This window comes from Phasianus colchicus, chromosome 8 (genome assembly GCF_987193195.1).
Source record: "Phasianus colchicus chromosome 8, bPhaCol1.hap1.1, whole genome shotgun sequence".
In the NCBI taxonomy this organism is placed as follows: Eukaryota; Metazoa; Chordata; class Aves; order Galliformes; family Phasianidae; genus Phasianus; species Phasianus colchicus.
Genome location: NC_143443.1, coordinates 22,242,034 through 22,256,617, shown reverse-complemented (window position 1 = coordinate 22,256,617; position 14,584 = coordinate 22,242,034). Strand labels below are relative to the sequence as shown.

The 14,584-nt window shown below is 34.9% G+C and overlaps 1 protein-coding gene across 1 annotated transcript in view; it reads left to right on the top strand.

Annotated features, from left to right (window-relative positions):
- LOC116231794 (adhesion G protein-coupled receptor A3-like) overlaps nucleotides 1–14,584 on the top strand; it is a 254,504-nt gene that overhangs the window by 111,167 nt on the left and 128,753 nt on the right. The window contains exon 7 of the mRNA XM_090145294.1: nucleotides 11,343–11,556. Coding sequence (XP_090001420.1) covers nucleotides 11,343–11,556 — 214 coding nt within the window. The remainder of the gene's footprint in view (nucleotides 1–11,342; nucleotides 11,557–14,584) is intronic.

Sequence of the window (14,584 nt, the reverse complement as noted above, 5' to 3'; positions counted from 1 at the left end):
ACTCAACTTAGAGGGATTGCTACAGTGTGCTGCTTTCAGTGTATGCATTATGAATATTATGCATACGTGTATTCTACCTATTGTAGAGCATCCTTTAGTTGCAGTGAATAGAATCATAACTGTATACACTAAACTTAAATCTTTGATACTCAAGTAGGACTTTCACTATGGTTAACAGGGAATGAGTACTCCAAAATCAGAATTGTTTTATCTATTTGAGATCTTTATGATTCAGATTCTAGCATGCCTAAGGGCTCTATCTACTGAGAAAAGTGTTAACAAAGAAAAAGATAAAAATCCATAGTACTGAGAATAGAGGTGAGACAAAGTGGAAGATAGCTGCAAGTTGTGAATTTCCAGGAGTTTAAATTACTACTCAGTCTCTGAATTCTGTAAAGTATTAAAATGTTATCTCAGTTATTGTGAGTCATAAAATATGATTGAAGTGTCCTTTTTTGTTTTGGCATAGTAGACTCCCTAATTATGAGGGATACTTCTAAGGGAGGGATACAACTCAAAGGGATACAATCATTTTGCTTGTGTTCTGCTTCTCAATTCAAGAAGTGTTTTTTGGGAAAGATAAATAAGATGTTGAGTATATTGCGTGGAGGGAGGATGCAGTTGTTAGGGCATTGTTTGTACTTAAACAGTACCTTATGTTTTGTAGCTTTCCTCACTTCACTGAGAATTCATCCTCTGAAGAAACAGTCAGGTTAAAATATAAGTACTTTCTGCTTGGATGCCCTGTACCTGTTCACTTTGAAACTTGCAGAAAGAGGGGGAAAAGAAGTGGACATTTATATTCTTTAAATACTCTTCTAACATGCACTCTTAGAAATTTCTTGACCATTTTAACATTTAACTTCTTACAATGAAATTTTTGACATCTAGTCTGTTTTTCTCACACTTGAATATCACCAGAAGATTAAGGCATATTTCTCTTGGGCCATATATAGTTCTCTAGTATATTTTCATGTGTCTTTTTTTTTCTTATTCTTTTTTCAGTCTTGTCTAAAATACAAGTCAGAAGATTCAAGACCTTTTAGATCAATTACAGTAATGCCATTGGGGGAAAAATAAAAAAGGACCATTTTGCTTTAGATGCATACTGTATAAAGCACTTTCTTTTCCCCTTAAAATACAGTGTGGTTTTAGCTGCTTTCTCAGCAGTGGTGAGAAACAGTTGAATACCAATGTTTTATAGCCTATGAATGTTGAAATGTCCTTAGAATTTTACATGATGTACTTGCACATCATTTTCCCTTTATCCCTAACAAAGTCTGCTTCCTCCATGTAATGGGAAGAATTTTGAAAGAGACATGTGCTTTTAAAATGTCAAAAATAGAAATTGGGAAATTTTATTTTTGAATAGGTACTTTTTCAGCATTTGAATTCAAGCCTGAAATCAAGAGAATGCATTTAAGCCTCATTCTGCATCAGCTTTTAGGAACAGCCAAATATTTTGTGCCAGGGATGCTGAGAGAGAAATGAGATTTGAAATTACTTTTTCAGATGGTGGCAAAAATATATTATCTATATTGCCACAGGAGTCTTAACATAATCGTATGTATCTGTATGTAGATTGTTTTTAGAAGTTTTCTTTCCCACATGGATTATACTGAATAACCAAATACTGGCTGAGTGTTAAGAAGGTATGTTTCTTCATTTGTTCCTCTCAATGTACACAAAACATCTTTTTGGCATCATTTGCTATTTACTTAAACTTAGGGATAGGCTTGAGATTATTGTTTCAATCATTTCTTTCTTTATTTACATGCCATTCTTACTACATTAACACAGTGTAAATATTGAAGTCTGGATTTTATTCAGTATATGGTAACTGACTAAACTCAAAGTCTCAAGTACAAAGAAGGCTGGATTAATTATCGAGATTTAGAACCCAATCCTGCAGTTTCTTGACAGCATACGGATAGCCTGCTGCATTCATGCAAAGTATCATTCTCTTCAAGAGTATGCAGGATCAAGACCTTAGCTCCAATTCTGCAGGGAGTGCCTAATCATATGAACAGGTTTAATGATATTTAAATAGAAATACGCGCATTATTAACCTTTCACAGGATTAGGTTTTGCAAGATAAAGATAATGCTACAATTATAGTTAAATCCTCTTACAATTCTATTTTGCAGTGTTAGGATTTTCTTTAATAAGAAAATATGGGTAGTAATAATCTGTCTATAAATCAAATAATGTGATCATAAATTTTGAATCTTTCAAAGGCTGATGTGGTAGATTAATGTTCTGAGGTAGGTGAACCATTTTATGTATCAAAGTTTTCAATGGGTAACCATTAGATAGCATGAAACCAATAAAGCTCTAACCTTTTGGCTCCAAACTGTAGATTTCTCGTCTAAATGTGATCATTCTCAAACTGGGGGAAAAAAATAGAGTACCTTAAATTTAATATCAGACATTATTACCTAATTTGGTGATTATGTAGAACACTGCAAAAATGGGTGTACAAGATGAATAGTATTTAAAAAAATACAAAATATACAAGAAGCATTACAACAGTAATTAACAAATTTAAAGGATGAGATTTTACTACTATATGATTTTTTTTGCATCTCTACTCACACATGAAAATATGGTTCAGTAGAATACCACAGAAATCCTGCTGATATAAATGTTGGAAATGTATATAATTTGTTTCTTTCCCTAGCTTACTCTTAAATTATATCAGTGCTTATTGATGTGCAGTTGTATCTGATTTTCTACATTTTCTTTGCTGGCCTGTTCCAAAAAGCAAGCAAAATACTGAATGGAAAATGTAACTAAAAGTTATTGAGGAGAATATTAGTGAAATAAACCTCTTTCAGTCTTCTAAACTCACAGCCCCAGAGACTTGACTGGCCATCTCCAAAACATAGCTGCTCTTGAACAAACTAATGGTAAGACAACTGGCCTTGGAGTAGAATATATGTTATTGAATCTTAATAATGTAACATATAGGTTAAAATATAGGATTTAATTCTATCGTAGTAATTTCTAGATAAAAAGATACAGATCTCTCAAATGTGTTAACATTGTCCATTTAACAGCACTGATTACAGTTTGTTATAATTAATCTTATTTCTTTTATATATTTTTAATAGAAAAATTCCATATAAAGCAACCATCCTTACATTCTCTGTTATAATTAAGAAGAATGTGTTCTGATGATATTTCACATTTTTATAGCACTTTCCATATATGTCACTTTTCTAAAATGTATAAAGATGCCCACAAAGAGCTGCGATTACTGGCACTATCATCTGTGCTGATAGGAGTTTGGAAATGGAAACCTTCATACAAATGACTGTGGCAAGTTCTGACTTCAGCACAACTGTTGCTTGTTGTGCATCTTGTGAGATTTTTATCTATCATTGTTGTCCTGCAGTCTCTAAAGATAGAGGGGTACTCACGCTGACTGATGGACTGTGTACAATTAGGGACAATCACTGCTGTTCTTGGGACGTTTCTGCTGCTTCCTTGGTGAAAGTAATGATAAGAAAATAGAGAGAAAGTGGTGAGTGGTGCTTAAGGTTTGAAAAGATGAGTGCTACCACTGCAATTCCCAGACAGATAAAGGTAATCAATGTATTTTGCAGAACTAAGTGCGTTATCACTGCCCCTACTCAGCCATTTTTACAAACTGCAAGGTGCAATGAATATATGTAGCTGCCAGCTTGCTAGCCATGAGGACAATTTGAGTAATCAAAATTAGCTTTCTAGCAATGGCTTCTGACTCTTGCCAGTGGAAGAAATTGTGTTGATTAATCTTTCAATACCATAGTTGCCACTATGTCACAGTCAAGTTTTACTTTTTGTCACATGTCAAGTTTTAGGTTGTTGCAGACATTCAAATGTTTCAACTTCTCCCCAGCATGCAAAGTAGAAGGCTTCTGGGATGAATTAAAAACAAGGAACTGAAAAATGGCAGCAGGTGTATTTGACAAGGAAGATGTTAATAATGAAAAAACTGTCATTCTTGTAAATTTATGCTAGATATGCCAATGCAAGACATAGGCTTCATTTTGCATACACACATAATATTTTTGATTAGTTGATTAATTGGACAGTAATCCTGAATTTCCTTGTGGAAATTTTTCAGGTAGCTGTTGTCATTTTACAAATTAATGTTACATTTGGCACTTTTATTATATGCTATTAAGTGAAATCTGCTACCTCTGTATTTCTACCTATGAAGTAAATCACTGCTATCATCAGCAAGAGTGTTTTTCCACTGATCTCTCATTTGAAATGCTTGTAATGGACACAACACACATCAGTCCCTAGACCTAGTGCCAAACTGAGAATTTATTTTCACAAGGGCTTATGAATATGGGGTAAAGTCATGTAGAGATGGATGAGTTACATGGCTGGACTTGTCATCCACCTGCTGAGTGCTGGCTGAAACCTTCATGGCTTGCTAAGTCATGCTATGCACTGAATTTGAATCACACATTTTCCAGGTCAACCTTCCTTAGATTTAATGCAAGTATAACTTCTTTTAATTGAGTAAGTCTGAGAAGTTTTGAAATCCAAGTACTTCTCTGTGAGGCTGTCATCCAAACCTATGAGTGCAGCACTTCTTGGCATGGCTTTAATCTTCTGTTCTGCTGATATGGGGTGTATTTATGAGGTAAACTAACCCAGATGACTGAAGGATGAGCAACAGTGAACTGTGACAGCCTGAGTTACTGTAGCTAACTCAGACAAATCCTGGGACTGCTGCATCTGTTCAGGTTCGTGCAGCAGCATCTGTGTTCATTACAGTGCCCCAGTCCACTGACTGCTATGCCTGCTCAAAAGACACAGACTCTTTCTTTCTCTCTCTTTTGCTCATTGATGAATTAATGGAATTCTACAGGAATAAAATGTAATATAAAATGTGTAACTGAAAATAAAACTGTATTCTTGTGGGAAGTCTTTTTCTTAGGTTAGTAGCTGTTGGGTGTTTTTTTTTCTTTTTCCAATTATATTTTAGTATTTCAGTACAGCACTTAACATTGCAAGCTAAACTTAAAAATAAGATTTAATTCTGAGTTGCTGCAAAAAAATCATCTCCTTTATGTAGTGGTTGGCAGCCTTGCCCATGGCAAGAGTTTTGGGGCTCAGTGATCATTAAGTTCCCATTCCAAACTAAGCCATTCTATGATTCCTGCCTGGAAAACATGTATTTATGTAGGTGGAAAGGACCAATAGAATGGTGTGGAATGTGCCTTGCCCAGCCAGTTTTATGCAGTTGGTGGGAATACGATGCTATGTTACAAATGGGAGCTCTACTTGTTTTCTGCAGTGAGTGGTACATGAATATGGATCAAAGTCTTCTTGTCCGAAGCCCAGAAGACTTATCTCATTTAGTTGTGTTTAATACATCTTGGCATCTGTATTTTCTTCATATTATGTTAAAACTGAAACCAGGCAAAGCTTTTATTAAAACTGAAGCTTGGCTTCAGTTATTTATTCATTCTTGACTTCCTTGGCATGTGGGGTGGTTCTGTGGCATTCTGCACCAAATTTTGCAATATGGAATTGGCATTTATATACTGGCACTTCTTCTTTTTGGCAGAACTGGTCTTCAGAGCAATTAAAATAATTCTGTTGCTTTGGGGTTTTTTTTTTCAGTTCAATAAATACTAACAGATGTAATTTGCTTCGTCAGCAATTCAAATTTTTAAATAATGTTTATCAGATTTTTTTTTCTTCATTTTCATCTGTCCTTTTTATTGGACCTGTTCTTTCATTTTGTCCTCACTTCCAGCTTCTCCCCACTGTGCTTTCCATGCACATTTCTTTCCCACTGAGACTGTATACAAATATTAGAGCTCTAACTCTCACTTTTGTCAGCAGGATGTGCTGCACTCTGTAGGCGTACTCAATTCAAATAAAAAGCCCATTGGCAATATAACAAATCAAGTGATTAACAAGAAACAAAATGCCAACCTTTTTGTTTTTTTTTTTCTTTTCTCTTGTTCCAAATGCTTGCAGTGCACTGTAGCAAACTGATTTCCTACTGAGAGGTATATCCTAGCATATGTGAATTGCGATACTGCATAGATGTGGAGGCAGCCTGGATAGACTGTGGAATTTTCTATTTCTTAGCATGTGAATGCTACGAGTATGGACAAAGCCAATTAATGAACCCACAAAATGTATAGCAGAAAACTGTGTACTAGCATAAATGCTCTAGTGTGGTAACCAGGATGTTATCACATCTCCATTTACAGGAGAAAATGCAACATACCAGGAGGTGGGACATGGTCTCATTTTCTGTGCTCATGTCTCCACTATCTTGTGTTGGTCATTCTATAAATATCTATATATATTCTATAAATATCTAAGGTGTGGGGGGCAAAGTGGCGAGGCCAGACTCTTTTCAGCAGTGTGCGGAGACGGGACAAGGGGAAATGGCCAGAAGCTGGAGCATAGGAAGTTCCGCACCAATGTGTGCAAGAACTTCTTTACGGTGAGGGTGACAGAGCACTGGAACAGGCTGCCCAGGGAGGTTGTGGAGTCTCCTTCTCTGGAGATATTCAAGACCCGCCTGGACGCCTACCTGTGCGACCTGGTGTAGGGATCCTGCTTTGGCAGGGGGGTTGGACTCGATGATCTCTGGAGGTCCCTTCCAACCCCTACGATTCTGTGATTCTGTGATTCTGCTTAATGACCAGCAAATTTTCTGTAGTTTTGATGTAGTCCTATTGCATGAGCCAGCTTTTGAGTTTCCATAATTTTGATCATTAAAACAGGAAACGGTTTCCATTCATTATAGGTACATATTCAAATGTGATCATATAATGTAACCAAAGATTAGAGATGCACTGTACATCTCCATTGTATCTGTAGAACCATTTGTCTTCCACGTACATCCAGTGATAGCAGTAATTCCTTCACTTTCCATATTTTCAAACAGTGAAGAGAAAAGGACCTAATTATAAGGAAAATCAAACTATTATTAAAATTTCAAAATGTGAATTGAGAGGAAAAAAAGCACGAAGTATTCTAAGTGTGTGCATCATAAATTTGTTTTATAAAGTTACTAAAGAAATACACATTGAAACATATCCTTAGAACTTTGGTATAGCTTGTTATCCTTCTGTTTTAGCTAATGGTTATTAAAATAATTTCTATTTTCTTTTTCAACTTTCTATATATGTTGGGACATCGCATGCGTAAAAATGTGCACAGTTGTAGTCTCTATGAGAAGTATTCTTAGGTAATTCAGATTCAGTGGTGTCTGTGCAACCTGATTCCTCTTCCATATGCCTTCAGTGGTCTAGTCTAGAGCTAATCTGAAATGCAAGATGTGATAGCATAAAGAATAGGGCCTTCAGTCAACAAAAACCTTTTCTGCTGAGGAATGAGAGAAAGAAAAAGGTGTAATTACTGTAATGATGGGTTAGACCTTTAGATTCATGCTGCAATCAGTGATTCCTGTGGTGCTCTGCTGCAATCACGGTTCAGTGCTGACTGGAGAGACAAGACAGGTGAAGACTGTAAAACACTTCAGCAGCCGTTGGTCTAAATGCCCATAGGAGATTCACACCTCTAATTTGCTGATGGTGCTGACTCCAGACTTGAGGGCAGCAGAGTGGATCATCTTGGAAAGAGAATCTTGGAAAAATTAATTAAATAAATAAAGCTCCGTAAATTAATCCTTTCCCTCAAAAAAAAACCAAAAACCAAAAACCAAAACAAAACAAAACAAAAACAACAATAGAAAACTGCAAACTATTTTAAATCTTACGAGACAGTTATATCTGTATTTACATATACATAATAGCCTCAGAGTTTACAGATACTTAGTTGGCATTAATCTCCTAATCAAAGAAAATTTCTGTTGCCAAAGCTGTTATATTTCAAAAGTGCTGTCAAATCAATGCCAAAATCATTCCAAATACTTTCAGAATCTCTGCCTTTTTTTACTTCTTTATCCTCATTGAAGTCTGAGAATTTATTTACAGCATTCGTAAATACTTTTATTTTAATGATGAATTTTAAGACATGTAGAGTTATGGATTTAAAATAACTATGCATTTCCAACAGATGCAGATGAAACTATGCAGTCGTTTTATAGCCATTCAGGATAAAGGGTATTGGCCCTAATCCTGAAACTCATATTTGTGCAATTAATCCTCGTCTCTGTGAGCTGTCTCTGAAGTCAGCTGGAACTTTTGCATGAGTAATAGTTGCAGAATCAGCCCCAGTCACTTAAGTGATGATTACCCCTTTAGAATAACAGAAGATTAACTCTGGCAATCATTTTTCAATAGGCATGCAGATGTTTTGTAGAAATATTCAAATGCACCTTCCTTCCATAGAAATTGTACAAGTTTTACTTTGTAAATGTGCTTTCAGCATTATTTGTCAATTTGTGTAAACAAAGTATGTACATTCCAAAAGGATTCAAGCGGTCAGAAAGATATTCTATCTTAATGATTAGCCAAAGTATGTTATCTTCACTCTGCATCTTTGTTGGTACTTGTATGATTTGTAAGGAAAGAGCAGATGAGTAGATCACTGATGTCATTGAAGAAAAGTTTAATTTGCTTCTGTTAATTTTGAAAATCTGCATAAAATAGTTCATCTGTACTCCATTTCTGAGTTTGGTCTGACTCCCAGGGCTGGGCAAAAGAAGTGATAACCATCTATAATGTCATAGATAAATTTGTGGTTAGTGTTACATGACATCCCTTTGTCAGGCAACTTACATAGTTTGACTGAAGATATACTGATAGGTTAGTTTGCACTTACTAATTTGTAGCCTCATAACACAGCATATCACTCACTGCTTGAGAAAACAACTTATCTTTAACATAATGCAATACTGTCAAGTTAAAAATGAGAGATGAATTAAAGAAAAGTATTTGATTCCTGTGAGTTCTGTATGTTGCTGTTGTAGTTATGACTGTGTGTTTAATTTTCTGGACTCTGTTTTCATTTTCTTTGTTTTGGGATATTTGAATGTAACCAGGATAAACAGATCAGTCTGTTAATTTATGACTGGAGACAATAACTTTTGCTTATATTCTATACTTGACTTCGTAGTAAAGATTGTATTGTTTTGGAGACAGGGGTAGTCTCAGGCTTCAAGTAAAAATGTCTAAAGCAAATCACCAAGCCTGTAACTGTTATGAATGGAGTAGTAATCTGGTTTAAATTCTCTTCTTCTAGTTAGAAGTCCAACATCGTATAAAAATATTAAGTATGTTTCAAGGAAATTGTAGTAATGTATCCATGCAGGCACCAGCAGGAGGTATATGCACAAATAAGGAGTGATATCTGAAGCATGCCCTTTATAGTTACAGCAGGCTTACAACATTTTAGTAGATAGCAGTTAGTCCTTAATCCTCTGTGTGCTACTGCCAGGCAGCAATATCACAAATTCACTCATGCACAAATCCTGCGTATTATGCTGGCCAGTATTCCTTCTCTATGAAAAAAGTGAAATGATCCCTCTCACTGTTTATTCAAAATAGGTGATGAACATGCTATTTAACATTTAAATGCCCTCAGAGTAATGAGAGCCCAAAGTTGTATTTATAAATGCAACATCTCACAATTTAACTGTTCTAAAGGCAATATCTGAATGATATAAAGAAGTGTGTTAGAGTGGGGTGCTGAGTAAAGGAGGAAAAAACAGTTGTCTATGATTTTTAGCAGTGCTAGAGCCAGTGATTATGGCTTGCATTCTGGTTAAGTACATCTGTATATATGTTACAGGAAACAGAGGATTTTAAGCAGGAAGTTGAAGATAAGATTGTAAGCAGTGAAATGGAAAAAAAGGTTAAAGTATTTGTCAGAAAAATAGATGGTTGAGATTTTCACTACTGGTGGAAATGTGGAAGGGTGACCTTTCAACTGACAGCCCTGTAGGCTGGGTAGATATTAATGATGAGACATCTTTAAATGAAAGCAGAAGAAAAATAAGGGGGAGGAAGGCATAGCTTAAAAATTCTGTTTTCTCATCAAATTAGAGGGGATTCTAAGATGCAGAACTGTAGGCAGGTATTGTGGCTAAGATGAGATTGCAGTAATACAGTTAAAAAGTCACCCAGACTCATTCAATTCTTTTGGTGTTGTAGGCTGAAGTGAAAAGGTTATATTTTAGGAATTATCATACAGGTTCTCCGTGGTAGCATCTTCCACAATCAAGTATGTGAATCCTTAGCATTTTTATTGCCGCTAGAATTTTTTACATGATGATAGCAGAGTATCAGAGGGGATAATTTTCCTACTTAAAGAGTCTATATCAGAAAAAGAGAAGATATGCTTTTCCTTTATTCCTTGTTATCCTATAAATCATGATCTCTCATTCTCTCTTTAGATGTGGGCTGTCTGTTTCAGTACCTTTCCTAGAATGCTCTTTTTCAATGATCTGCTGTCAATTCAAAGAAATCATATTAATTGAACAGAGCATAGAAAATATTTTACAGAAACAGATTCTTTCAAAATCTAGCAATTAAAAGTGAAAGGAAGAAATATAATGCCTTCCAAACTTTAAATGCCCTTTATTTTGTTAATTGATTTTACAAATTTGGTGATGATAGCAATTGTTTGTCATAAGACTCTGATTAGAATAAGAATATGCAATATTCTGAAAGAGTATTTCTGGGAGAAATACAGGAGAAAGTAAGTTCAGAAAAAAAAAAAAGGTGATGTACTGCACTATCAAATAGTAAAATAGAGATTTAGATAAATATTTAATCTTGAGTAAACATCTAGAGTATGAAGATGACTTGCGGAAGAGGCAGAAGGAAGAAAGGACAATGAAATAAGAAATAATGGTTGAACTTGAGAGCAAAGTTTACCATCTGTTATTAGCCTTATCAGTATCCAAATCCTAGGCAAATGAGATAGTTTAGGCTCTCTGGAGTGGCTGAATTTTTCAGTGGCAATTTCATCCTCTGACAGTGAAGTGTCTTGTAAATGTTAATTGTGCCTGAATTGATAGGTGTATCTTTTTCTTTAATCAGAAGACTGATTTTTGTCTCTATAGCTCTGCAGTAAACATTTTGCTCTGAGCAGAAAGTGACTGGAGGATCTCAAGATATCCTTTCCAATCTCAACCGTTCTGTGAACTACTCTGTGAAACACATTCTGTAGACAATCTAGTAATCCTGTAATCACTGGTCTCATGTTAATAAAAGATCTGATTCCTAGGATTGACATCATTGTCAGAGTTAAGTGGATAGTATGTGGGCATATATTTTATCTTAGTATTTTGATGATAAAATCTAGAAAGCTAGAATTGTATACAATTAGTTCACTTTATTCATAAGAGGAAAAAATAATTCTGAGAGTTTTTTTCTCTTTACATTTGTTGGCTTTCTCTGCAGCTGGACCTCTGGAGCTTCCTCTTTTCGAGCTGATCCCCTCACAAAGACAAGTGGTTTTTCATGGAGACCGCTTGCCCTTTCAGTGTACTGCAACCTATGTTGACAAAACTACCCAAGTGCATTGGTACCATGCTGGTCGACTTGTTGAAACAGATGAAGAGAGTGGCATATTTGTGGAGGACAGCATCATTCATGACTGTTGTTTAATTACACGGTAATGTATAAGCATCTCTTGTAATATTCAGACTTGTTGACAAGGTGAACAGATATAAGGCTAGAAATAAGCCTCATTAAAACTTACATCAAAAGATGTTTTGTTTGAAGTAAATCAACTGTGTGCTTGAATCTTAGCACACACATGTAGATCTTTTTTGGCTATGAGTGGATATGTTTGCAAATTGAATTTCTTGTGTGTAAGTATCCAGATTTGAGCAAATGCAGGTTTGAGATAGATAAGAACAGAATTTCGTACACGGTAAGAAATGTTGAAAAATAAGTATATCACGATAACTGCAAAGCATACTGACCTACAGCCATTTAAAGATTGAATTGTGGCCCATTTGTGAAGAATTAATAATTTAAAAGACTTGGATTATTTTTTGTAGATGCCAGTATATCAGATACTGTATTCATTTAGCTAGGTAACCTCATTTTTGATTCTTATTAAAATTTTTCTCATATTCAGTGACTCTTATTATCTTTGAGCCTCTCTGTCCTTGAGAGACAGAACTGCATAGATCTACAGAAAACTTTGCTGATGTGAAAAATGAGAAGAGAAATGAAGTAGGATAGGCTTCCTAAAAAGAAATACCAACTAATATAATGTTATTTGTCAATAGCCATATTGTTCAAAGTTTGCTTTGGTCTTCCCTTTTAAATCTTGTTTATTACGTTACTATACATTTTTATATTTTTGATTTTTATCATAAAGTCTGGGCTTGTCACTAAAAACTGCTGAACTGTCACAGACGTCCTTTTGTCATCTGCCAATTTCCATCATTGATCAAAAAAGTCAGATTCTGTATATGAGGTGGAATGAAAATAGTTATGCTAATTAGCTCTGGATCATCATTAGCTTCTTTTCACTCAGTTACTCTCTATTAATATGATTGACCTGAAATGCTTCTGAACTATCAAATGAAAGTTACAATGGGAGTCAAATTAATTCCTCTCCACTGGGATCTTCCAGTCTTACTGACTTTAATTTTGTCTGCTCACTGGGTATTTGACCCCTTTTGGAGTGGATCAAGAGACACGTATCTGACCTACTCTACCAACTACTGCTTTTTTTTTTTTTTTAATATTGATGTGTAGGACTGTAGTGGTTAATGAAAAAGATTTTCAGACCAATTTGTATGGTAATGCCAGCTGCATGAACTATTATATAACTGCCAAGTAACTTAAAGTATGTTCCTCTTATATTTCCAGTATCACAATTAAAGGACATATTGCTAATCACCTCAACTAAATTTTATTTTGCATTATATAAGTGATTTGCAGAAAGTATATTGATATACTGTAGTAAATGTCTCAAAACGTTTAAGATTTTTCAAAATTGATATCCTCTTAAAAAATTAAGTTTAGAAGTTGCCTGACTGAATGTTACTTTATATTGGTTAATTTATGTCAGACTATGACAAAATTCTTGTCCACCATAGCAATGTTTTAATAAGAATTACTGATCTGTTACCTACATCGTTTAGTGTGCTATTAAATAGATGAACTCAATAATCATGTTGCAGTATACACTGGGGCCAAGCATTCTGAATAAATATCTTCTAGATACATCATAGCATTTGCTGTTATATACTGAAAAAATTTGACTCCACCAAGCTATGTGATACACACTGTCAAAATGAGGCAAACTATTTTTGGAATAAAAACTCAGAACCTTTAAACAATTATTTTTATTGCTCATTTGTTTGAGCTGCATGTTTCACTTCACACTGTAGTAGGGCATCAATGCTGCATTTCTTATGCAGCATAATCCTTATCCAGTAACAGTACTAGTACTTAAAAAAACATGGTTCTGCTTTGATCAAGGAACTGATCACTATTAACTGAGTGCAGGCATGGGAGACTGTGCTTTCAAAAAGAAGCTTTCAGAAAACATAGTAGTTTGAACTCAGTGATTTTATTTATATAAATTACAGATTATGCATTGCCTCTTAAAGTTGAAAATGAGAAAAGTTGGATCAACTTATGACTGTAAAAACTCTACTGAGCATTTCTTAATTTTATTCTTATCTTCATGACTGTCCATACTAGAACTTTTATATTATTACATGCAATTACACACTGTTTTGTGTCAGTCCTAGATTAATTCACAGTTGTATGATACACTAAGAAACACCAGGAAGACAATGCCTTCCTGAGGTTGTTGCATGTTAACTATAACATTTGGAGTGAAAATAGAGGTAATTTAAAATCATTTCTTACAGTCTCTTATTTTCCTTCCTATACATACTCTTTACAGCAAATATTGCAAACGTTCGCTTTCTGGCTTTTCTGTGATTACACTAAAAGATAGGCTTTGGCTTGTGCTGCTTAGCAATTTAAAGATTTCTGAAGGTAGTTTTGAACACAGAGGTGTAGTCTTGTTCCAAAAGCTGCTTATTCAAACGTTTTTTTAGTGGTTATTTTATTAGGTAGTTCCAGATATTTCTGGACATGGATTTACAATACAAATATCATGCTAAGCTCTTCTGTTTTATTAACTGGCGCAGTAGAAGGATAAAGTATCCAATGTGTGGTTTTTTTCCTCCTATGTAAAAGCAGAGTAAACTAAAATAAATGTTTTTGTTACAATAATTAAACTAAAGTTTTGAACTGTATTCCGGACTGTGACATTTTTCTTGGCAAAGAGTATTCCCTCATAGGAGATCTTGAGGAGGTATTTTCAATTCTGCTGCTTGCTCACATTTACCAATCCTTGCCAATGATAATAATATTTGATTTTGTTCATGTTTAATTTTCTGACATTATGCCTGTGTAAAAATGTCATAGTCATACATGAAAATATAAATGTGATATGGAACTAATTTTCTATCGTCTGTGAATGGGTCTAGAAGAAATTGTGATTTGTGTTTGCAAGAAGATGTCTTAATTTCTTATGGGTGGAATATTAGATTATGAATGTGATGACAGTAAGGGGCAATAAAACAATCCACATCCCAGAAACCACACAGAAGAGGCTCCCAGCAGCGCTATATCTTCCCCTACTGTTTCTCCTCTCTTCCAGG